Source organism: Mixophyes fleayi, chromosome 1, assembly GCF_038048845.1.
Source record: "Mixophyes fleayi isolate aMixFle1 chromosome 1, aMixFle1.hap1, whole genome shotgun sequence".
NCBI classification, from domain to species: domain Eukaryota; kingdom Metazoa; phylum Chordata; class Amphibia; order Anura; family Limnodynastidae; genus Mixophyes; species Mixophyes fleayi.
Genome location: NC_134402.1, coordinates 81,565,986 through 81,593,125, shown reverse-complemented (window position 1 = coordinate 81,593,125; position 27,140 = coordinate 81,565,986). Strand labels below are relative to the sequence as shown.

At 39.0% G+C, this 27,140-nt stretch overlaps 1 protein-coding gene across 1 annotated transcript in view; it reads right to left on the bottom strand.

Moving 5' to 3' along the window:
* Positions 1-20,113, bottom strand: part of VEGFC (vascular endothelial growth factor C) — a 140,095-nt gene extending 119,982 nt beyond the window's left edge. The window contains exon 1 of the mRNA XM_075197457.1: positions 19,520-20,113. Within this exon, the coding sequence (XP_075053558.1) occupies positions 19,520-19,633 (114 nt within the window). The 5' untranslated portion in view covers positions 19,634-20,113. The remainder of the gene's footprint in view (positions 1-19,519) is intronic.
* Between the last annotated feature and the right edge of the window lie 7,027 nt (positions 20,114-27,140).

The following is a 27,140-nucleotide window of genomic DNA, read 5'->3' as shown; positions in this document are numbered from 1 at the left end:
ACAACAAATTTAAACTCCAAATCACTCCCACCTTCTCTCCATTTACTCACAGTAGCTGACAATACTATTTGAGGAATTATGTATTTTGACCTGTTCTCGGGCTGGTATAGTAATAATCCTTCAATACTGGATTTTTTTTGGCAATCCACTGTCTACAGTCATACAATGTATATAGCTGCCTTCTCTTTTAAACTGTAACAAACTTCTCACAGTAAATAGCCACTTCCTCTTTTACCCTATAAATCTTCTTGCAGCCACTGAAACTTGGCTTTCTGGCTTAGAGTCTGCTATACAAATCTTCCATTCAAGCCTCTCACTGGCAAAATAATGGTATAATAGTGGTTTCTCTCTCTAAGCTGCTGTTTCCTTGAACTGTGGTGTAGGTTTGCTAGCAAGTATTGGCAAATGTTAAAAGCATCTAAAATTAGTCACAGATTGGCTACCAGTGACAAAGGAATGCCAATAGTTTTATGCACACATGTAAAAGCCTACGGCTCATTTACATTGTTCATGGTCCCACTTTTTAAAGAAACACTGAACCTAAACAAAATGTCTAATGTACAATAATATTATCAAATCCATAGGCATTTCAGGAGCATATGATAATTGATAATATTTTTAATTAACATGTGGGCATCATTTTGCATTGCAACGCAGATTTCATTTTACTAAAAGGACACTGCAGCCAGTAAATTGATGACAAAAGTGCACAGTACCTTACATTCAGCCACATAGCACATTTAAATACAACATCAAAAATCAACTTTTAAACTGGCCACACAGGGGACAATCCTGCCAGTCTGTACAAGTGCCCGGTGATTGGATCAATGTCCAATTTGGTCAGGTATGTAGATGTCCTGTCTTTGAGAAAGTTTGACCGAGTCAAACAAAACACGTCCAGGGAAGAGACAGAGTTTTATGTACTGAATCTTTGTTTGGATTTCTGCAGATACCTGATCAATTAATAAGAACGGGCGGTAAATTAAATCTTCCAATACATCTGTGGAATCATTTATCTGTGGTTAAGGAGTGTGCTGAGCTGAACTATGCGATAGTTCTTGGCGACTGCTGTTCTTTATATTTGTTATGTTTGTTTCTGGTGAGACTTAGCAATTACCCCTTTCATTTATAGCTGTGATTTGTTTATTTACTCATTAAAAGTGAGCTCAGGGCAGGATTTATTTGTGTATGTATGTATGTATGTATGTATGTATGTCGGTGACCAAATTGGAGAGATACATCTGTTTGGTCCCCAAGGCCAGAAGGTTGGATTGAAGCTTCCGGTATGAATGGGGCCTGTTTTTGGGGTCATAATGTAACATCACTCAAAGGCAGATAGGGGTCATCTACAGTCATCATCTTCTGGCCACATTTACCAATATGGCCTGTAATGGTCTGGTCAAATCTGATCTTGGTAATTTTCTGACAACAAATACAACAATATCAAGCCAATTGCCCAATATCATCTGCAAAGCGGCAGAGTATAAATCCAGCATTACAGTGAGACAGGCTCTCAATCACGTCCTTTGTGACAAATAAATGTTCTCCATTTGTATGTGGCAGTATATAATATAATAGTCGTACTCCAGACCACGTGTATTACTGAAGCATCATACAGATGGGTGGGACATCAAAGCATACTTACCTGCAGCTATATGTGCTGGCTTTCACACACCTGTAGTGACAGAATCACTGGACTTCCCAAGAGTCAGAAGATGATGATTAATATTATTTACTGTACTAGTGCTATCATTTTGTTTTAGGTAGAACACTTCATTTAAAAAGAACCTGTAAATGTAACACCTGTCCCTATCTTCCGCTAATTGTTCTTTTCACAGAGTTCTTGCATGGGTGACTAGGTGAATTGTCTGCATCTCATCCTGTCTGAAGACCAGAGGGGGAAGACTAATGTTGCAGGTGTCTTTTGATCATACTTACCAACTTTCCTTTGCAGGGATCCAGGAGATCCTGGGGAGGGGGTGTGGTGGGAGGGCATAAGGGGGAGGGGAGGGACAATTTGCGTCATTTTGGTTCCAGCAATGAAATCAATGATTTTGTTGTGGGGGTGGAGTCAATATAACACAATTCCCTGTGAAGCACGTCATTTTGGTACCCGATTAGCAGGATGCAGGAAACTTGCCTGCTCTCCCGGGATTCCGGGAGACCTACCTGGAATTCAGGAGTCTCACGGACATTCTGGAAAAGTGGGCAAGTATACTTTTGATGGAGCACACTAGTAGTATAATAAGAACTGCATACTTTCCCATGTTAGAAAACCTCTACATTAAATATTTTACTTTTGTATATTGGTCCTTTGAATGGGTATGCAAGTAAAAGCTGTAAGCTACATTTCTGTGACAGCTGGGAAGCACAGATTGAAGAACATAAGTTAGCAGTCAAGAATCCCTTTCCTATTTGTACAAAAATGATGTTATCCATCAACTAACTTGCAGAAGTCCAATCGATAATCTAGTGACTTTTTATATTTTTTCTATCAATTACTAATGCAGAGTTAAACAGAAAGCTACTCGTGTTAATAAGCAACTTTAATGGTCTATTCTTAACATGCCATCAGTCTCTTTCCTTCACCATAACTTCACAGACAACACTGTATTAAGCCATTATGTCATTTTCTGCTATGTGCCGTCATATATACAAGTCATTATTATACATCCAAGTCATCGTTACACAACTGGCAACAATGCTGCATCATATTAAATGTATTTTAAACATTTATTGAAGTGATGTTGAAACTATATATTGAAATAAACATGCCAATTAATCAAAAGATAAACACTCAGGGCCTGAGTCATTAAGGCACGCATACTGAGCGCATTGTGCGTTTGTTTCAAACAGCACGTAAATAAATCGGCTCTGCATACTCCCTAAAGTCAACAAGGAAGGGATCTAAAGATACCTGTGGTGATGACTACGGGTGTGAGTTTACTCTGTTCTGGAATAAAAAAATCTCAAAAGAACGCACAGAAAAAATAAATAAAAATGAAGCAATTAATCTTAACTGTCAATAATTTAGTCATTTATGATTATAAATGGAAATAAAAAAAATAATAATATTTTTCTTCCCAGGAAAACATTTATTAGGCTGTCTTTAATGTCCACTGTTCATAAAATACATTTTTACAGTTGCTCCTGATTGCGAGTACATATTTTCGCGTACATACTCAGCCATCAGCACTGGTATTCGGAACTCAAACTAGCCCCCAGTTGGAGCAAGAGATATGGCAGAAAACTGGCGTACTTCTGTGTGCACCTGAGTTTTACTTGGACATAGCTGCCTGCGAACGCCCTTACTGTATATATCTATGTGAACCATTCCCCACCCCATTCCTTCCCTGAAATTGTAGGCTGCGGTAAGTGTCGCTTGCACTCAAAGCTGACTTAGAACAGGAGGATACGCAGCCATGTCCGAGCATGCACAATGTGATTTTTGCGGACGATACGCACAAATCTGGCAGATAGATTCCTTAATGCCCTCAGATCAGACCTTCATTATTGGAAAATCGCGGTGTACAGGACACATAGTGACCCACCTTCAGATTTACCGCAATTTTGAATACGTTTTCATATGACAAGCAGAAGACAGGATTAGCAGGTATTGAATGGAATAAAATGTTAGACGACACAAATCCTTATCCCTTATTTATTGCTGTTGATTTAATCGCTCTATGTCTCCATGTCAACTGTAAGTTAGTTTCTTATTTTAAGATTGCAATCATTTTACCAAGACAAAAATCCTTAATTATTGTTTTACAGACAATTTTGTACTTTTACATGGAGATGATAAGATTTAGGCATTTATGACTGGTGATTTCAAAAGTATAACATTGCATCAAAGGGGAAGTAAAGTCCAATTTTTCACACAATGAGAAGATTGATCAAATCACCTAAAAAGGAAAAGTGGAGGTGTTGCCCATAGCAACTAGATTCTAGCTCTCATTTTCTAGCACATATTAGGCACATGATAGCTAGAAACTCCACCTTTCCATTTTGGAAGATTTGATAAATCTACCCCTAAGTATACTCACTTTTTAGTCATTTCCACCAAATCTCCTGCCACCACTACCTGCTGACTTCCTGCATGGTGAAGGTCCACCATGCCAGAAGCAAACAGGGGGGGGGGGGTGACATAACTAGCTTAGTAATAATAAAGAGTGAATGTCATCAGTCAGCAGCCAATCATGAGGTAAGATCAGGTGCCAGAATCAGCAGGTAAGAACATTTTTTTTTCTTTGCATTAATTGTACAATCAGTCAAAGAAAATCCGAAGATGTTCTGTACTATTGCAGTACTTTTTCAAATCGCTATGGGTCCTTGATTTATAAAAAAAAAACAAGTAAAGATTTTATCCCCTTCCACTGGACTGAGAATTTCCTGGAACCTTCTCAAATCCTGCTCTAGAATCATCAGTGAATGGGACATTGCTTGGAGCTTGGATTTAAAAACTCCACAGACTTACAATGTACAGTATTCAAGGCTAGCCCGATTTCCTTTATTTATTTGTCACATTCGCCAAATGGAATCAGGCAGACTTATAGCTAATGTCCCCCCTTCAGTGCAAGCATCATGTACGGAGAAGTATCAGATGAGGGGCAGTGAATACATACATACCTCCCTGTTTTAATAAGGTGAGCCATAGTGGTAAATAGGTGAGCAGAGGGAAGATAATAGATGCTTGTGAACCAGCAGACAAGGTGACTGACACATCACATATCATCCACCTAACATTAGATTTTAAGTTTGGATGGAATTCATCATTAACTAAATTTCACAATAGGTTATAAACTATACCAACAGATACAGGCCTATAGTAGGCTGTTTTCTTCTGAAGCTCATTCTTAAGAATTGTGTGTTTCCTGCATGAATGGTCTCATGTTTAACATGGAGGAAGTCTAATTTCATTCAGGTCCTAAAAATATTTGTTTACTGGAATGACTTACAACTCGTGGGATATTGTAAAATAGAAATGCTAAAAATAGGTATTGCACATTTCAGAATAATAAGATATAGAATCATGCAACATTGAAACATATTTAGTTTATACAGTAGCATGACAATCAAATAGAAGCTCTGCTTAGAAACAGACCAATCAAATTATATATTCCCTCTATATAGTTCTCGCTTAAATGTACATTTATTCTCTTCTTATACTCAAACAACCTTCTAATCCCCAAATCAACATTGCTGTATGACTAGATCATTGTGTACTTTTCCCACTGCAGTCTGGCAGGTCCAATATGCAATTTGTGACTTTAACCTTATTTATGAAACTCATATTTTCCTATAGATTGAATGCTTGCGGGCAGAGCTCTCTTACCTCTTTCTCAGTTTGTTAATACCCAGTCTTGTATTATTATTATTACTGTGTTTGTTCTCAATAGTAACGTAGTGCACAATATGATGTTTTTAATTGATTAAATTTCTACTTTTTATGAAATTCTAAAATTAACCAAGCTACATGTTCTCTGTATTTAAAATGTATCCTTGTGGACACATGTAAAACATAAATATACATTTCTTAAACAAGTGGTCCAAATTGTAGCAATTCATGCATCAAGTTTAAAAATAAAATAATAATAATGAATGAGAGAATGAACACGGGGTGGAATATAATTTATATAACAATGGTCCTCATTTATGAAGTGCAAAATGACTGAGATTCCTGCCAAGGTTCATAGGTTTACAGAGCAAGATGGCTGCATTAGCCGATTGGAGGAATTGGGTTTTTGCAGGTGAAGATATATATATATATATATATATATATATATATATATATATAAAAATATATATATATATTTGATTGTTATACCATTATACCATTTTCCTTCCTTAAATAACTATTGTCTCTCCTCCCCCCACTGTAGCAAGGTACTGGCTTTTGTCAGAGGAGAACTGTGAGCTAAATACATTAACATATAAAAACAATTGGCCTCCAATCAGATACATCAGTCCCTCCCACAGAAGTTTTGTAATTAACTTCTGAAGACAAAAGTGTCCTTTTGGATCAGACTGATTACGCAGACACACACCTAGGATTTGTTTCCCTGTTTGGACTGAAAAATAGTAAAGTATATATGAGCCCTTTAAAGGGGCTCTGCTAACATTGTGAACATGAGGAAATAGACTTGGATATAAGTAAAATGTACACTGTGAATTGTTAGTGTTTTAAATGGTTAAGCTATAGACTATATGAGCTACAATAGGCTGTGTTATAAGCTTTGTTATAGAGTCACAGACCATGTGCTGTAGCTTTTAAGAAGTGTTTTGTTTAGGGTAACACTGCATAGTCATAAGTAGATGTTGCTATTGTAGTCAGTGTGCTTAAGAAGTAATGCAGCTTAAGGGTTTTGAAATTAGTAATACCTTAGGGGTTTGATACAATAGACCTCATACTTGAATAGTATTGTATTTGATGTAGCTATAGTGTGGCTTCTCTGTGAATATCTACTAGATAAAGATTCATACCGTATTGTGTAACACTGTAAATATACATTGAAGTTCTGGTTGTTGATTTTAATACTGACTGTATTTGGTAGCTTGTCTGGCTGGCGTTTGCTCTCATCCCCTCCCCCTATGTGTGTAATGGCTACTAGTTAAACAGATGTGGGATAAGATAGAAAAACCTCTTTGGATGCACATAGTATGGATTTAAATGAGTGAATATTGCTGGGGAGTTTGTAGATATCCCCCCCCCTGTTAGACAAGAAATATTAGTGGACTTTGTGTGATAACTGCTGAACAGAGAGCTATTTGTGGTAGACTGGCTAATACTGGTTGTAATGAGCTAAGGGCCTGTTGCTGACTGTGCATTGTTAGTAAATTAGACCTTTGAGCCAGTGGCGGGCTGGCCCGGGGGGCATCGGCTCCTCGGGCCGCTCGGTCAGGCCGCTATTAGGGCCGGGGGGTAGGCCGACCGGCCGCAGAATACAATTCTTTCCCCCGCTGCCGCATCTGATGACATCAGATGCGGCCGCGTCAGCGCACAGGCGGCCGCATCACATGACAGGGGATGCGGCCGCGTCATCAATGACGCGGCCGCATCCCTTTTCAGGAGATGTGGCCGCCTGTGTGCCCCCCGGCCACGCCTCTCCCAGCCCGCGTCTGCTTTGAGCCAACATGAAGATGGAGATAATGCAGCTAACATGGGAATGGTCTGAGATACATCATACTTGCCAACTCTCCCGGAAAGTCCGGAGACTCCCGAAATTCGGGTCAGTCTCCCGGGCTCCCGGTCGAGCTGGCATTTCTCCCGCATCCTGATATCACAGAGAATCACCTCATTTGACGCGATTCTCTGTGAATCACGCCATTTTAGCGGGCGGGAGGGGGCGAGGCGTGGCCAATCGCGTCATTTTAACCCCGCCCCTGCGATGTAAATTAAGTTTTCGCGGGGGCGGGGCCAAAATGACACTATTGGCCTTGCCTCGCCCCCTCATGCCCTCCAGTCATGCCCCCAAACAAGTTTCCAGGAGTTGGCAAGTATGAGATACATACACACCCGGAGCCGTCAGATACATACACACAGTCACATGCATGTGCGCACACATACATAATAAATATTGTACCTACACACAGAATGTCATCTATTATATGTACTGTGTGTAAGATTCCGTTATTGAAATTATATTATTCCATTATTGTACAAGCAAATATTCTATTTCATACACATATATCTGTGCTGTGGTTATGAATTTATAATGTCTTGATACAGGAGATATTATATATAGAAATCTGTGTGATACAGTAAATTAGGTTTAAAGGACTGAAGTAGGCGTGTCATAAGAGGGAAAGTTTAAAAGCGTATGGTAATGTAACGAGCGTATCCAGAAATAGAATAAGAAGATAGCGTGCACAATTATGTCGTAAATACTGGTCCTTTTACAGCAGGGCAATGTAATAACAAGATTTAATTTTGCAGAGCAAAATTATTGGGAAATAGAGGTGGAGAGGGTGTATTTTTAGAGTTGGAGTTTTCCTTAGTGCGTGCAATGCACAGCCATTTCCATTAACAAAAGAAGTTTATTTGTGCACCAGTTCACAGCTGGCAGAGTTCACGTGTTGTCTGATAAATAATGGGACACCTGCCAGTTGCACTTTGCTGAAGTAGCGCATTTCTAAGTAAACTGTGACCAAAATAAGAGCGTCAAACACACAGAAGGACCACTTCATTCAATTAAATCCTAAGGGCTAGATTTACTAAGGGTTTGAAAAAGTGGGGATGTTGCCTATAGCAACCAATCAGATTCTAGCTATCATTTTGTAGAAGGTACTAAATAAATCAAAGCTAGAATCTGGTTGCTATAGGCAACATCCCCACTTTTTCAAATCCGCAGCTTAGTAAATCTAGCCCTAAGTGAGCATGATTTTAGGTTAATACAAAAATGTTTAGTCCACTGGGTGGTTCTAAAGTGGTGAGTTTTACTTTAATATTACATTTTTGCACAGTGAACCACACCAGAAGTTACACTTCACTGCAAACTTAGGCATACGTCTAAGCAGTGCCATCTCCCGAGAGCAGAGAGTAGGTGTATGCGCTGAGCGGACCATTATTATTATTATTATTATTATCATCTTTGACTTATAGGGCACCACAAAGGGTCCGCAGCTCCGTACATTACATATACAGAAAACAGAACCAAGACACAACATGATACAAAAATGTATGCAAACACAGGTGACCGGGTAAAGCAAATCAGATTATATTTGGGACAGATAGTGAAAGGGATGATAGAAATCAGCGAGAAGAAGGCCAAAGCTTAAGAAGACAGGGAAAACAGGGCTAGCGAAGCAGGCCAAGAGGTACAGAGGGTGAAGGAACAGTAGAAGGAGCACACAAAGAAAGAGAGCCCTGCACATGAGAGCTAACATCCTAAAGGGAAGGGGGAGACACAAATAGGGTGGTACTAACTGGGGAAGAGAGCCAGAACAAGGAAGTTATGAAGAGGACTGATAGACTTGAATAAAAAAATTAGTCTTAAGGGCACGCTTGAAGCCTTTGAGAGTAGGTGCTAACCTGATGGACCATTTAGGTGCATCAGAGGAAATACAAGACGTTTGCTCTGCACATCCATTGCACTTCATAAATGGGATGCAGGGATGCTAATTACTTTAGGGAAGCTTCGGAAATTGTGGCATTTAAAGCGCCGTCTCCACATGATCAATACAAGTTTATTAATTGGAATAGCTGAATATGGAATATGGCTTGTATAAATATAAATGGTCCTCAATGTTCAAGAATAATATGTCAAATTTATGTTTTTCTCCCTGTATTATTGATTTGGAATCACTGTGGGTACAAGTCCAGGGTGTCTCTTTACATGAGTTTTGCAGGGTGGCTCAGTGGTTAGCACTTCTGCCTCACAGCACTTGGGTCATGAGTTCAATTCCCGACCATGGCCTTATCTGTGTGGAGTTTGTATGTTCTCCCCGTGTTTGCGTGGGTTTCCTCCGGGTGCTCTGGTTTCCTCCCCCACTCCAAAAAAACCCAAAACATACTGGTAGGTTAATTGGCTGCTAACAAATTGACCATAGTGCGTGTGTGTGTGTGTGTGTGTGTGTGTGTTAGGGAATTTAGACTGTAAGCCGCAATGTGGCAGGGACTGATGTGAATGAGTTCTCTGTACAGCGCTGCGGAATTAGTGGCGTTATATTGATGATGATGATGATGATGATATATAGCAACATTAAAATTACAGCAAAATAAAAGAAACAGCTTGTGTGCTATGCACTGGATGTAACAAAGCAACACTTTTTATTAGTTGGCTTTTTTTGTCAGCAACTTGAAATCACAGCAATTTTCTGTAATTTACTATAAGTGTATCTGGCGTATGAACAATATGTACTTTAGTATACAGACGATCTCTACAAATAGGAGTGATGCACAGTACTAGATGTGTTACTGAGGTGATGGAACCATTCCAAACAGTAGATGGCAATGCTGCTTCAAGTGTGAGATTTATCTTGTCATGTCTTATACAGTTACTTTTACTTTACTCTAAATTTTGATGCTTACCACGAATATAAAATGATTATGAGATTGAGACATTTTAAAGCAAGCATCTCAATTCAGGTGAAAATAAGACTGCAAAAAAGATAATGCAGTGAACGGATTTTATTTTTATTATAACTATTGCAAAAAAACACAACATATTTTAAACTAAACATATAATACAAATAAAATAGGGCAGAAATTCAGGTTCTTTAATCATACCCAGTGAGCTTAAACATTTGGCTGCGTAAGTCATTTTTCCACCTGTTCTCTCAGACAGATATGCACAAAAAATGAGCTGCTGGGGAACATGAAGGTTGTAGTTGGGATAAACTGGTTTAAGCCATAAATGAGGCTAAACCGAGAAAAAAAGAGAAGAGTTTAATTTACCTATGGGGGTAGTTATAAACTGGTTTGGGGTTTTACGTTAATGTGGTATTTAATGCGCAGTGAGCCACTCAAATTTCATTACCTAGAAATACTTCTAGTTTGCTGAGGAAGCCCCCGAGAGCAGATAGTGGGTGTATGTGCTGGGTGTCCCCTCTTTCAAATGATGTTGTTATTGTCTGTTATCAATGTGGTTAAAACACAATAATCACCTACACTGCAGAAATTATTTTGAATTTCAGGGATAAGGGATCTCTGATGGGATCAACCCCATCCTGACTTCCATAAAATCAGGGACACTCTCATTTGAAAGAAGGGAGTCCTTTCTTTCTTTCTTTCTTTCCCTTTAGTAGGTATGGTTTGGCGATCATATATGCTATCAAACTATAACACCCTATATCACTGAAAACATTAAGTAGCCCAGGAATGGGGGACAGGGAGGGGGGGGGGGGGGACTCCTATATCCTGACCTTATTTGGTGCTTATAGAAGGACCCCAAGAAGTTGCTGTGCCAGGGCCTGAAATTCCTCTTGGTGGCCTTGGTTATAATGCCAAAACTTATCCATCATGGCTTCAAAAACACTCAGCGATACCATCATTCGATGTGTTAGGCTGTCTATTTATGAAAAGGGTATATCTTGTTGGGCTACCCATATTATTTCTACACGTTTTATGCACTTCATTCAAGATTGTGCAAACTAGCGAAAAAATTCATTATCATTTTCAAGCGCAGATGTTATTATGAAAACGTGAAGGCTCCTGCCTTTTCTTGGTTTGAAAATTTGGATTGATGCTAAAACAAGAACCACAAAGTATTTCTTGGTAGTTTTTAGAAAACAAACCAAAAAAAACAAAAAAAGAAACCCCACATTTAGATCACAGTATTGCAATTTCAATAGCCCCCACCCCTACGTTTTGGGCATTTTGGATAGATTTTTTTTTGTCGTTACAGGGGGTATAAGAAAACGAATGATATTTCTGACATCGGCAGTGAAGGGGTAAAAGAATATTTACTCTCAAAACTTAGTTTCAACTAGGTGAGATTGACAATACATCTACAGGTCAGAAAAAAAGCCGTCATAACAAAAGAGTTTATGGGGCATATTCAATTGTCCGGGTCACCCTCTAAAGTAATGCGGCGTTGAAAGTATTACCGTTATTACGGTAATTCTAAGCCGGAGCTGCATTAAAGGTACCGTAATAACAGTAATTACGCGCACTATTACCATAATAATGGTAATAGTGCGTAAGCAGCGTTACTTTTGCGAGTAATGCGGACAATTGAATATGCCCCTATAAATTTGTGCTGCATTCTCATTAAAAGTACAGATTGAAGAAAATTAATTTAACTATTTGCAGTGTCATATCACCATGCATGAACATTCAGTATATGTGTTCCCTTTACAGATCAGAATATCCGGATTATAAATTGTTTATCAGATACATTCCTCACAGCACCACCCTTCCGTAATTGATAGGATGATCTGTTATATAGTCATGACTTGTTTTCCTAGGAATAGCTAAAAACTTATGGAAACATTGTGTTATTTTTTTTTCCCCGTTACTCAGAGGTAATGCAACATGTATCATCTCAGACTAAGTAATTAACACTTTCAGCACTGAATTATTGAGCTCTCACACATGAGGTACATTGTTAAATCCAAGTAATTAAGACTCTAGAGCTATTTTGTTCTGTCGCTTGCTAATAGATAAGACAAATTATACTCAGCTAACGATAAACCACAGAAGAGAGGGATTAAAATAAAAATGAACTAATTTTTACAGAGCAAGTGTTTCAAGGTGATGTGTAAACTAATAATAAAACCATAAAACTAATAATAGGTAACTTCCAATTATATTTTAGTAATATATCATTTATGGAAATGTGTGAAGTGATTGCAGTGTCTGGGTCCCCCCTTTTAATTATAAATACTGAATGGACTGTGTGCCATTTAACTCTTTAGCTTCTGTACTGAGCCAGAACTTCCATGTTACAGTCATAACAATGTACAGAGCGATGTCAGTCAGCAAGAGGAAGCAATCCCCTCCAAAAAGTTCACACGGTGCCTTTAAAAAAAAAAAAAAAAGAGTTCCCTTCCCAGCTGTAAAGGACCATTGTAGACATAGAACATTCTCTGTAGACGGTGAATGGAAGGGCCCAGGTTCACAACTCCCAGCTGTTTCTGCACCATACTAAAAAGTTCACATTCTTAAAAATACCCTGATCATCCTGATGAGAACCAGCCACCAGGAACAGATTGTCAGTTTTCCTTACGTAATAATTGTTATTATGATGTAAGAAAGTGCCAGTCCACTTCAAAGCCAACCAAAATCATAGCAGACATAGGTTAACTCAAGTTGCGTTACATTCCCAGTGAAATCAAATACAGAATACTTTGGGTAGAAAATGTGACATCTACATATATACCTGTGATGTACTGTAAATGTTCTGAAAAATGACAAGCAGAGACACGTTCTATAATTCTTTTAGAGCCATTTGTTAAGTGATTTCTCTCTTGCAGTAGATTAGGTGGGCAGATATTCTGCACGCTTTTCATTACACGATTATGGTGCTGGACAAAAACAAGATAAAAAGTACTAACTCAATGAAAACTAGATGAGATTTTGGGAGTGCTTAAAAAGAACCTGTCATCCATATATAAAACCATAAAGGTGCCTTTGAAACACCAAACTCAAATTTCTTTAGTTGAATGTTTGTTATAATGAGAATAAAGTATGTGAATACTTCTTCATTTCTATGCCCAAAGTTCCTGCAGTAAGAGCCATCAATCTATAAGTCACCAGAGTGTCTGCTGACACTGCTTAGAATACCCATGGCAGGAGTTTCCATTGAAAGATTGTCAAGACAAATAACATGAAAATGGCAAAAGCGGTAAAATATACTGTGCTATTCACACAGGTTCACAAGATGTTTACTCATTAATATGTCTTTCAGCCCTGGCTCCTGTTGTGGTTAAAGTTACCAAGACATTTTTGGTGCCAACAAAAAAGAATTGGTTAAGGTAGCACAGCAATGCCATTCTTCTAGGGCTCTTTCACACCTGTCCTCTGTTAATGTGCTTTTCAGCAGCCTGGAAACTACACTAAAAAAAGGATGCAGAGCCGGATTTAGACCTCATAGCGCCCTAGGCAGGATACTGGTTTTGGGCCCCCTCCCTGAAACAATCCATAGCACTATATTTTTGCAGCCTACCATATACCCCTATAGCTAAGTAGAAGTGAAAGCGTGTGCCGACACGTGGCTTGCATCTTTGGGGGTGTACCTAACATGTGAAAAGAGCAAGGCCACCCTGCTGCACAAAAAGGCACCCCTAAATAATTACCGAGCAGTCCCGTTTTTTAAGTAGTTGGGTCAAAACAACCTAATAAGTATTTAAGTCAGGACAGAAATACTTATTAAGTTGTTTGCAAAAATAATACGCATAAATCCAAGGATGTGCCCTTGTCACTTTTGTCTCTCAGTCATTACACTATGCCCATTTATTGCCACTTTTGCCCCTTCACAATATCACCTCTGTGCCCCCTCACTGTGTCACCTCTGTGCCCCTTCACTGTGTCACCTCTGTGCCCCCTCACTGTGTCACCTCTGTGCCCCTTCATTATATAACCTCTGTGCCCCCTCACTGTGTCACCTCTGTGCCCCCTCACTGTGTCACCTCTGTGCCCCCTCACTGTGTCACCTCTGTGCCCCCTCACTGTGTCACCTCTGTGCCCCCTCACTGTGTCACCTCTGTGCCCCCTCACTGTGTCACCTCACCCTATGTGCCTCCGTTTTACTTACCTGTCTTTTTCTCTTTTGTATTCCTCTTTTCTGTCTTCTGGCCTTCTTGTCTTTCTGTCTTCTTTCTTCTCCAGCGCGCAGCTCCTCGGTTAGTCCTCACTGTGGCCGGAAACAGAATTAAAAAAACAAACGAACAGTCACGTGATCGCGTGACAAGTCCCGGCAGTCTCTCCTCCTCTCTGCTCCCACTGAATGAGGAGAAGAGACTGCCCTGGACCTGTCACGCGATCACGTGACTGTTTTTTTTTTTTTTTTTAAGTCTGTTTACGGCCACAGTTTATTTTAGTATGTCGGCGGACAGAGAGGGATGGCAGGCGGAGGGGAGCGCTCCTCTGCCTTGCCTACCCCGCTCACCGCCAGTCCTGACTGGGCCCTCTGGGGACCGCTAGGCCCTAGGCAGTTGCCTAGGTTGCCTAGCGGTAAATCCGGCCCTAATAGGATGAATGGTTTGTTACGGGCTTGTACCACCACTGCATTCTGAAATTTTAACATCACCACATTTTAAAATGTGGCATGACCTATTTCTCATGGGCTAACGCATACTCTAGTAATCTAGATTTTATGGAAAAAGTGCACGTAAAGAGCATGGAAAACTGACATCATTAAAACTCATCAAAAGAGTGCGCGTTTTACGCGTGTTACAAATGCTTATGTCAGAATGAGCTCCCACATGTGAAATTATAAAGATTAAGGATAAAGAACAAAATCTTCAGATACAATTAGTAATCTGCAGCATCAAAACAAAATTCAGATATGTAAGTAAGCACCGCTTACTAGTTTTTTAGTTTTTATGTAAGTAAGTTACCGCTAAATAGTCAGCTATTACCCCAGATTAACATACTGTATAAGAAGGTGCATGTCCAGAATGATTGTATATCATGTGTTTATTCTTAGAATGGTTACATTTATTTCCACTCGGTAACAACAGGTTCTCCTTACACTGTATCAAGACATAGATCTGACTTTTGTCTCTAACTATTCCTTGTATCATATTTGTCATTACTTTTCTGCCAACTATTTTACAGCTGCTAGACGACTTCCGCAATGATTTAATTGCCTTTATTCTCCAAGGAGAAAAAAAGGAGACACTTCAGTATTGGACCCCAATTGGCTCTCCCAGTCGTATGAAGTCATTCTGGATTTGACTACTAGGGACGGGGTAAAGGACTATATTTCAATAATAATAATAATAATCTCAAGGCTATTAAGAAAAGTGTCAGCAAAATAAGAGTGTGACGTGAAAAGGGAATTTACATTTGCTAAAAATCCTAGAATAGTTTAGTTTTTGTATGAAAAATGATTAATTTTAAACGATAATCACACAAAACCTTAAAAATGCCAAATGACACACAAGCCCATAGCGTTGGAGATTAGGGATGCAAGGACCTGCCAAGAGTAAAAAAAAAAAGTTGCAAAATGTCAAATTGCTTTTTTTGGAAAAGGATTGTAAGCATTACTAAAAATGTGAGCAGGGGTCAGAAGACTTGGATTAATCTTCTGGTTTGGTTGTACTGTATCATAAGCATTGTAATCCCAGTTTATTCAAATTTCCAGTGCTGAAGAGACTACAGTTCCTGATTCCTAGCAGAGTAAAAAAACATATGATTTAAGCAACTGGTACATTCTGACAGGTCCGAAGGCCGGTCTACAAACTGTCACTTTACTATTTGCTCCTGGCTAATTACTCATGCAATGTTTGGAATGGGAGAATGCAGAAATCGGTTTGAAAATAGAAAGTAGAAGACCTGTCTGCCACATTGTTACTTGCAGTGAACTCTGTTAATCTACTATATACTTTTATGCTTCCTTCAATACAAACAATAAGTAAACTTTGTCACCCGAGGTGTTTTGGAAATACTACTCCCAGTATGTTTTTTTCAGCTACTACAGAGCACGTACACAATACAGTAAATGGGAATGATTATAGTAGAAACCTTATGTGATCTGTGGCTTGTTTTTCTTTTTTTAGTTTTGAAAGCGATGATAAAATACTGACAAGGAGGATGAAGTACGCAAAGTGGAAAAATGCCAATTCACACAAATTGAGTTTCATTATGGAAAAGGCCATTTCAAAGAGGTGCAAAGTTTTGGCAATACAGTTTATAAGAACCACTTCTGCTTTGTCATTTCACTGAATGTCATTCTACGCTGTATATATAATTCACATTGTGCAGAATATATAGCCTATGAATGAAGCTGGGACAATCAATTCAAACTGCTGTGTGGTGACTTCTGCAGGGGGAATGTGCAAACTTCCACAGCCAAATGCAAAATGAGGTGAATATTTCCAACAACAGTTCTGGAAATGTTGCTCATGTCTACCAGTAAGACTTGCCCACACACATAACTGTTTAATTAACAATGTACAAATTGACTTATCAGTGTACTTTGCACTAACATTTGATTAAAGCTCCTTGCCAAATATAGTGTTGCACATTCTTCTGAAACTACAAATGACATCTGCTGACATCATCATGTAATATGCTAAACAATACATATTTAAGTTGCATAGTCTATATAGTAATCATTACTACAATGAGAAACACTGTATAAACTCTGATTTAATAAAAGATTGTATGTTATTGCCATACTTTCACTAATATACTATCACTTTTTCGACTTGTACTTACACTTAATATATGCTAATATAAATGGGTCATCTGTGTGAGATAGATATGTCATAATCTGTGAACATTTGCATTTATACAGATTAAATAAATGTTGCACCTAATAATTAAATTTGAATACATATAAAACAAAGTGGATATATAAAATATAAAAAAAACAGACAAAAGAAGCAGAAAGATAAAAAAGACTAAACAAACATTAAAGGTTAAGAATGAGTACAAATTCCTTTACCTTTTTAGCTACTGGTCGGTTGGATATATAACATTATCTCCTGAAACCTCTGTTTACCTAACTGTAATTAGGTAATAATAACATTCCCTATTCCTATTCTGGGAACCTGCGGCAGATCACCAAATAATGATGTCTTTTCTGCCACACAAGATAACACAACACACACCTATAGCAACACTTTCTAGTTTCGTAGCAGCCCCTTCGGTTAACTAATCATTCTCCTTTCACTGAGCACTCCACAAAAACATAAAAGCTTTCTGATTACAGAAACAAATTGTCTCTAAATGCCAGAAGTGAGTGAAAACACGTGCTGGTATATTGGAAGGAATTCTTAAGATGTCGCGTTAACCTGTTAGTTGCTATGTACAGTAGTCACAATATATGAAAAAAAGCTAATCATGGCCATCTCCGATATTACCCTAAATTGAGAGTATTCCTTGGATATAACCAGTGCACTGCTAGTCTATTTCGTCCAAAATGTACATACACTGCATTATAAGGAGGTCAGCCCAAGTCACACTGCACTGTGAAAATCATTGGCACCAATAGTGTCATTCTATTGTGTTGCCCCAACTCATTGTTGTCTGCATGAATGACATCATAGAGGCAGTGAGAGTTCTCCATGTAATAAATAATTTAAATACAAAGAATTTCACAATCTTGCATCCTAGACTGCCAGAAAATATCTCAAAACACTGGAAAACACTTAAGTCTAATCTTTCCCCTGTCTCTCATGTCAGAAAAAAACCCAAACTAATGTTATTTATTGAAGTAACTAAATAATTTGTGTTTGTATTAGGGCATTAGGGTTTTTTCCATTTCTAATGTGTGTTCATGACCAATTGATGTAAATAGTGACTATATTATTTGTGACATGTCGTAGAAGTTGAGTTTCAGTTAATGGTACCGAAACAACATTCCCCCCCCCCCCCCCCTCCCCACCCACGGCTTGGGAATGTCTGGGATTAGGTAAAAGCCGGAACTGCCGGAATGAGTCAGCTTACTACAGCGCCCTCTGCTGCTTAGTGTCTTGAGTGAAACTTGCTGTGTTTTCTCTGCCTGTATAGTGCATTCTGCTCTGCTACACAGATATGTTCTCTGTAATACGTAGACCAACTATTACACATATTGTATTGTTTAAATAAATATATATATATATACACATAATATATTTATATATATTTCTGTCATCATAGCTATATATTCTAGTTATCCGTTCTACCTGCCTGAATGTATGTTGGAATGAAGCGCTGTGTGCATTACCCATCCATTCCGGTTGCCAGAATGGAGCTCCGAGGACCTTACCCATCCATTGCAGCTGCCGGAATGGGGCCCTGAACAACTTAGCCATTCATTCCAGATGCCAGAATTGGGCTGTCAGTATCTTAGACAATTATTACAGGTGCCGGAATGGGGCTCCGAGTACATTATTCATAAATGTTGGCAGTTGGAATGGTGCTCAGAGTACCTTATCCATCCATTCCAGCTATCGGAATGGATGTCTCAATATCTTAGCCATCCATTCCAGGTGCCGGAATGGATGCCTGAGTACCTTAGTCATCCATCCCGGCTGCCAGAATTGGGTTCTAAGTATCTTGAAGAACTATTACAAGTGCCGAATGGGGCTTAGAGTACCCTAACCATCCATTCTGGCTACCGGAATGGAGCTCTGATTACCTTACCCATCCATTCCGGGTGCCAGAAAGCATCCATTCCGGGTGCCGGAACGGATGTCTGAGTATCTTAGCGATCCATTCCGGGTGTCGGAATAAGGTTTGGTTTATATTAATCCTCCATTCAGGGTGCCCAAATGGATGATTAATGTACTTAGAACCCCATTCCGGCAGCCAAAATGGATGCTTAATATACTCAGACCTCCATTCCGGCAGCCGGAATGGATCAGTAATGTACTGGCAGACCCATTCTGGCAGCCTGAATGGATGGGTTAGGTACTCAGAACCCCATTCCGGGACCCAGAATGAATAATTATGGTACTCACAGATCAATTCCTTCACCTGGACTGGATAGCTATGGAACTCTGAGAACCATTCCGGCACCCAAAATGGATAGCTATGGTATTGGCAGACCCATTCCGGCACCCAAAATGGATGGCTAAGGTCCTCAGAGCTCCATTCCAGCAGCCAGAATGGATGGGTAAGGTACTTGCAGACCCATTCTGGCAGCCAGAATGGATGGGTAAGTTACTGGCATACCAGTTACGGCACCCGGAATGATGGGTAAGGTACTCTCAGACCCTTTCCGGCACTTGGAATGGATGATTAAGGTCCTCATAACTCCATTCCGGCAGACCCATACATGCATACATACATAAATACATACATACAATACAATATATATGCAATATAATATGTGGAATAGTTGTTCCACCAAGCAGCAGAAGGTGCTGCAGGGAGCCAAATCATTCCGGCAATTCCGGTTTTCACTCACACCCGCAATGTCCTTACCTTGATGTCACCAAATTCCGGATCGTCGTAATAGCCTTGGCCTGACTCATAAGCTATGTCCCCCTGAATCAATACTGTGTATAGAAAAAGTAGTGCTACTTTCAGCAAGTGCATTTTCCACTCCGGGATGAGGCTCAAGTGCTTGTGGCAGTCAGGCTAGTATGTTCCTAGTAAATCCTCACTCAGTCCAGCAAGTCCCACAGCATCAGCCTCTTCCAAGCAAGCGATCCAAAGATTGCCAAGTAATAAAACAAAGTTGCCTCAGGAAATTGGACATCCGAGTTCATTGCTACAAACTAGTTAACGTCCAGTGTCTAAAGCCAACAGGGGTAGATCTGAGAGAGGAATGTTAATGGCTTAAATAAATCTCTAGGCTATAGTGCACAGGACACACGTGTTTGGTGTGCAGCCCCCGGGGTGACTTGCAGTGCTGCCTGGCATAAGGAGATGTCAGTGGTGAATAGAGAGAGCAAATACAGCCTGCATGAGCAAAGTGTGATAATGAGAAGCATGCAGGGATGGCAGGTCTAATGCTGTGCGTGTGAGGAGGAGGAGGAGGAACACAAAACAATAATACCTCCCTCCTCTCATCCTCTGATTGTAAGTGCTGGTCTCCTCCTTCATGTGCTCACCCTTTACCCCTCCTTCTTGTCAGTTGCAGGGGGGGTGGAACTATTGAAGAAACATCTTAGTACCACTATGACGAACAGCTGTTCTTGCTGAGTGTTCAAAGCATCCAGTCTGATTGTTCCAGAGAAGTGCATATTTCATAGTAGCCATTCCAAGTGTCCTTATTTGCCAGTGAAAACCCAGGTTTAAAACCGTTGTCCTTGGAAATGTTCCTAGTTAACATCCATCGTCTGCACAGTACCTTATCTCTCGGTCTGTGAGCGAGCTGCTGATATCCCTATACAGCCTGTCCTTAATCCTTATGCTATAGGTCAAACACGATTTAAAATAACAGAACTGTTTTAAACATTTTTCAGATGTCCTGTTGCGTTGTGGGATCTAATACTTTATATTCGTCTACAGTACATTTTGTATGACTTAGATATGTTTGAAATGTAGCAGAGTTTCCTGGAATTCAAACATTGGCAACTATTAGATGTTCTGGACCTGTTTATTTGATCGATCTTTAACCCCTTAATGTGTGTTGTGATGAAGCGTTGTACTTTTAAACTTTCAGGGGCATATTCAATTCTCCGGAAGTCCCGCCGCGTAAAAACTACTACCGTTATTACGGTAGTAGTTAGCTGGATTTCAGCTCGCGGCTCAGGGAGCCGCGAGCTGAAATCCAGCGAGAAAATTACCGTAGTAACGTTTTTTCCGTGCATTATTACCGTAATGGTAATAGTGCGTGGACCACGGGATTTTCGGCGTTTCCGCCGACAATTGAATGCGCCCCTCAGAATATAAACAGTTTTACAAACATTTTTATTTCAGCAAAGTGAATTGTATACTGTGTTTTGTTAGTATATAGGAATAAGAAATAATGTACCCCCATTGTAAACTGTGAGTATATTAAGTCACCTGAAGAGATAATTACAGACCTCAGTGGTAACATCTAATATCCTTTTCTTTTTACAGTGAGGGCATTATTCCTTTTTAATATACAAGTTTCAATTTGAAGCAGACATTTAATACTGCTGTGAGGTGATCCTCATATCCAGACATGTTTTACATGCATTTACAGTTCGTCACTATAATGGAACACTTGCACTTTTTCAAAATGAATAATGTGACATCACAATTCTCCAAATAGGCTATTTTTTGCGGAAGTGACTTCTTTGCACATATAAAAAATATAAAATAATCATTCTTGAAATATCTAATTTCAGCTGCCAAAGCAGTGATCCCGACCCACTGGAGGTCTCCTGCTACCCCATCCATAAGAGAGTGGCTATTGAGAATAGATTTATTTAGATCAATGGATGAGTTGACATTCTCTGCAGCTGATAAATTTGCAGAGCACTATGCTATATGGTGTAGGTGGTTCGAATTCCAAGAACCCGGGAAACTATTATACTTGATGAGCGCAATTTCCACCCCTTTAGCTGACAGGGCTCAATCCTGACTACATTCTTAATTGTGTAGCTCCCCCCCCCTCTTTCTATCTATAATTTTTCCCTTCTTTACTGGCGTATCCCATGTTGATTTGCCGTGTCCCCCCCCCCCTCCTCCTCTTCTTCTTTTTCGGGTTCATCCCCCTCTTGTTACTTATGTTTTGCTTGAATTCTTTTTTGTTGTCTTCTATGGTTAAAATGTATCTCTGATATTTTTTTGTAGAAATATGTAGGCATTCAGGTGACTTGATTTGGAAATGTGCTCAACTGTGCGCCCATCATATAACTCAATAAAGTAATATTCAGGCTACCACCAATGGGAGGAACTGTTCAAATACTTCTACTCCATCTGCTGCAGAACTGTGGACCACTCTGAATGCAATTCACTCTCCTAAACGTTTCGTCATCCCCTGAACAAGTCCTGTATAACAAACTTTGGTACCAGTAATTCCACTTGTAAAATAATAGTTCACAGAAACACAGCACACAGCACTGGACTGTAGTGATACATATCATTCACCTTTTGGTCAGTGAAACACACAGACATGAATGGAATACACTAAAAACTGTCATATATATATATATATATATATATATATATATATATATATATATATATATGTACACTTTCTGGGTTTACTGCATTTCGAAAGGAAAGGGAGAAGCAGCATAGGAGTAAGGACGATTAGGCCTTGCAGTAGGTAGACAATATGTGGGTAACTGAAGCTAAATTGTGAGTGCTTGATATTGTCTTTATTCTATGTGATAGTCAAACATTTTACTTATAACTATTTTTCTAGCCATGTTAAGTAAAAAAAAATAGCCACTGCCTCTATTGGGCAGAGATCCCCAGTTCGTAGCATCTTTATATTTATTAAAATGAGTACAATCTATAAATGCTGCATGATCTGCTTGTATTCCCTGCAGCAATACTCTGGGAACAGACATAGAGGACCAGACAAGTTGGCAGCTGCCAAATGGACTAGTTTTTATGATTGTGTCTTGTGATGATGCAAGGAGTGCTAGGTATTTTTGCTCCCTGCATAGTCTAAAATACCATTACTACATCAACCTTCTTCAGTTCATATCATGAAGTACAACAACCATGTTTTCCTCAGGTATGGTAACCTTCTGGTTAACAAATAAATATGGATGCACCATCTTTTTAGACGGACAATCAGAAACAGGTTAAATATGTTTGGATCTTTTTTTTTTATTGCTTATGTGTCTACGATAGGCCTGGACAACCTTTGGCCCTCTAGGCATTGTGAAACTACAAGTTGCAGCATGAGCTGGAAGCTGACAGCTGGCAAGCTATGCTGAGACTTGTAGTTTCACAACACGTTGTCCAGGCCTGGTCTAAGAACAAAAATAAAGGAAGTGTATACCTGGAATATATGTAATGAGCATCACTTTATGTGTGTTTTTCTAAAGACAAAACCCACCTTTTCACTTGTCTAAATCAGTATGTACTTACCATATAAGCCCCACCCACTTTCCATTCTGGAATATTCTGGAGGATTACCACAACTGTTTAATGTGTTACATAGCCAGTAATTACATTTCTATATAGGACTACTTGTCAAGTTTAAATTTGCTGATTCATTTTTTTTTTGTATATTTACAAATGTATCTGTATGGAATGTGTGTTTGACGAGATAACTTATCAACATGCATACCATACGGTGTCTTACAGAGACAAACAAAACAGCCAAAACAACTGACATCATAATTCACAACACGGAACAGTGGGAGATGACTGATAAGTCACATTACGCAACACAGCAACAAAATACTTGTTATTCAAAAGTCAAAACAAACAATTCTAATAAGAATTCCAGAGGTTTACTGATGGCTGTATATATGTTTGAACATTGTTACACAGTGTTGCACTGTGGTGTATGAATTGCTACTTTTGTTTTTAAATAATGTATACTACAATGCCTATGCTTTTTGTCTAATCTTTGCTGGTGTACACTTTAACCACTTAATAACCAGACGGATTTCACCCATTTATTATCAGACTGATTGTCATATGTTTGCAATGAACCACTTCCAGGGGCGTATCTGGACTTTTTGTTCAGGTGGGTGGCTTGCCAAGTATAATGACCTTGTAGCAAAAATATTTATTTCTATTTGTGCCTATCTGGATTCCCCTATGTGTCATCTGCTCCTACTATCTGCTGCACATCTTTGTGTGTGTGTGTATCCCTTGCAGATAATGTATGCCTTTATTACCCTAATTCATGTTATCATAGTTTAGTTTAGTTTATTTATTTCCATTTTTAATATATCTGGGAATTGTGGTTTATTAAAAAAAAAAAGTCTAACACAATATAAGTGTAAACATGTTTAGAATCCCGACATCTTCAAATCCCTAAAATAAAGTACATTCTCCCCCCACATCATCAAATCTGTAAAACTAACACAGTACACCCGTCTACTTCTACCACTTACCAAATCTACAGGGGACTGACTATCCTTCCCCCACCAAGATTCTGCAGCTTCATCTACTAACAGTGAAAGAAAAGTTCCTTACCTTGAGTATTCTCCACTTCACAGCACAAAATTAGAGACAGAAGTCAGACAGCGACGATTCATTTTCAAGTAGAGGCTGTAGGGAAATGGAACCTGTTCAATACATTGTGATTGGCAGTTGCAATTGAATCACTAACTTTTCCTGAATTTCAAACGTGACTCTCAACTAAACATAGGAATTAGCCTTTGCGGCTCCTTTATAAGAAACAGGAGGCAGCACATCTTCCTTAATATCTGCACACCTCATGCTCTGACAACCGAGCCACCAGATGCTTACTTACTAGCAATGTGCGCTATTGCTAAGTGCAGGGAATGGTGTTAGGGACAATCACCCCAATCCTCACCTTCAATTAGCCATTGGTCCGTTAGAGCAGGTCAGGCTTTTTTCTATGTACCATCATCATCATCATCATCACCATTTATTTATATAGCGCCACTAATTCTGCAGCGCTGTACAGAGAACTCACTCACAGTCCCTGCCCCATTCGGGCTTACAGTCTAAATTCCCTAACACACACACATACACACACAGATTAGGGTCAATTTGTTAGCAGCCAATTCATTTACCAGTATGTTTTTGGAGTGTGGGAGGAAACCGGAGCACCCGGAGGAAACCCACGCAAACACGGGGAGAACATACAAACTCCTCACAGATAAATAAGGTCATGGTCGGGAATTAAACTCATGACCCCAGTGATGTAAGGCAGACGTGCTAACCACTACGCCACAGTGCTGCCCAAGCAAATTCTACAGACAGAATAGACGTTCCAATTCTTAATTAGTTTAATAGCAGATAATTGTTTTAGCCCTGGAAAGAAATCTGAGGAGACGCACATAACATCAAAGTGAACCTCATACCACTTTAGAACCACCCCGTTCATTAAATTAAACTTTTTTGGTGTATTCCAAAGTATCTCATATTAATTAAAATGGTTCTTTAGCGATACCTCTCAATGTTCACAATTTGCAGTAGAAAATGGGTATAGATTATCAAATTTGAGGTTGTGGCATGAGGGTGTGGCCAAATTGACAATTTTTAAAGCTACTATTTATGTCTTGAAATGTTTTATTTCCTATTCATATATTTGGTGTAAGTAACTATGGGAAAAATCATGGAAAAGCAATATAAAAATCACCAGGGTAGACTATCATCATCATCATCAACATTTATTTATATAGCGCCAGTAAATTCCGTAGACTATGAAATAAACCAGATCATGAAAGGGCTAAAAATAATCTTTTATTAGTACAAATTAATAGAATATCAAAATTGCTTTAGATTCATGTAATATATTGCTTACAGTAGAATAACTATTATAAACAAGTTAACCCGTGCATGGTACTCATGCATTCTAGTCAAATCAAGCTACTTAAGGTGTTAAAAAGGTTCTTGTCATGCATTTGGGCCTAGCCCAGGCCTCCTCAGGGGAAGAGCGTTACTTCCCGACGCAAGCACCCTTTTTCAACGTGGTTTTGTCCACATGTCACCACCTCATCATTTTTCTCCATCACCTCATCCTTCATCTTCATCGCCACATCCTTCATCAAGCTACTTAAGGTGTTAAAAACTCCCCACTGTCACCCCTGGCAACCACCAACCACTCCCAACTGTCACTTCTCCTTCAAGAAATATATAGGTCAGTGTAAAACTCTGCCTAGCAGGTGGCGCTGCAGCTTGTTTTTTTTTTTTTCACACACACCACTAGGCATTTATATAGTAGACAAGTTAACCCGTGCATGATACTCATGCATTCTAGTCAAATCAAGCTACTTAAGGTGTTAAAAAGGTTCTTGTCATGCATTTGGGCCTAGCCCAGGCCTCCTCAGGGAAAGAGCGTTACTTCCCAACGCAAGTGTCCTTTTTCAACGTGGTTTTGTCCACATGTCACCACCTCATCATTTTTCTCCATCACCTCATCCTTCATCTTCATCGCCACATCCTTCATCAAGCTACTTAAGGTGTTAAAAACTCCCCACTGTCACCCCCGGCAAACACCAACCACTCCCAACTGTCACTTCTCCTTCAAGAAATATATAGGTCAGTGTATAACTCTGCCCAGCAGGTGGCGCTGCAGCTTGGGTTTTTTCTTCCACACACGCCACTAGGCATTTATATAGTAGATAATACATATATAAGATAGTATAATAATATATAAATAAATATAACCCTTATAAATTATATATAAATTAGACTTTGCTATGAATTTTAACCCAGCACACCTACATGGCTAGAATCCCGACAAGCAGTTGCTGGTTTAAGATTGTTTTTTTTGTTTTGTTTTTTATTTAACAAAGGATTTGTTGAGTCTTCCCCACTTTCTACATTAATAGATTTAATGCAGTCTTCACCTAAAATTATTTCATTTGCCTGATATACTCATCCTATTAGTGTTTAACTTCACATTAACTGATCAATTATTTAATGCAGCTTTCACTTTGAATGCTATGTACAGTGATTGGTGATTGGCAGTACCTTGTAATAAATTACTCATTGCAAAACTGGCGTGAAAACATGAAGTTGGGTTTTGTCATGAAGGTATTAACCAAATCTCTTCTTGACAGGGTAAACTGTATCTTCTCTTCAACAATGTTATAGAACATGCAAATAAATACCATTCCATATTTGTTAAATTTTTGTAATACACATAATAGCTTCATACTGAATCCTCAAAACGCATCCAGTTCCATTGTTTACCCTTTAGAAAGTGGAAAACGGATATTTCTGACCAACTGAACACACACAAATAAAGATTTGTGGTCACTTAGTTTACCAAACCCATTGAATAGTGAATCACTGTTTATACATTTTTCTTCTCCATATAAACTAGAATATTAATAACAATTACATTCACCCAAAATACACAAACAGAAATGTTCATAACAAATTATCATTATAACAGTTGTAATAATTAGATATAAATCAATATTTCATAGATACCACCTACCTTATATGTGCATACATTTAACAGCATTTTCTTAAAGGAATAGATAAAGCATTTACCAAATACACGCAAGTTGGC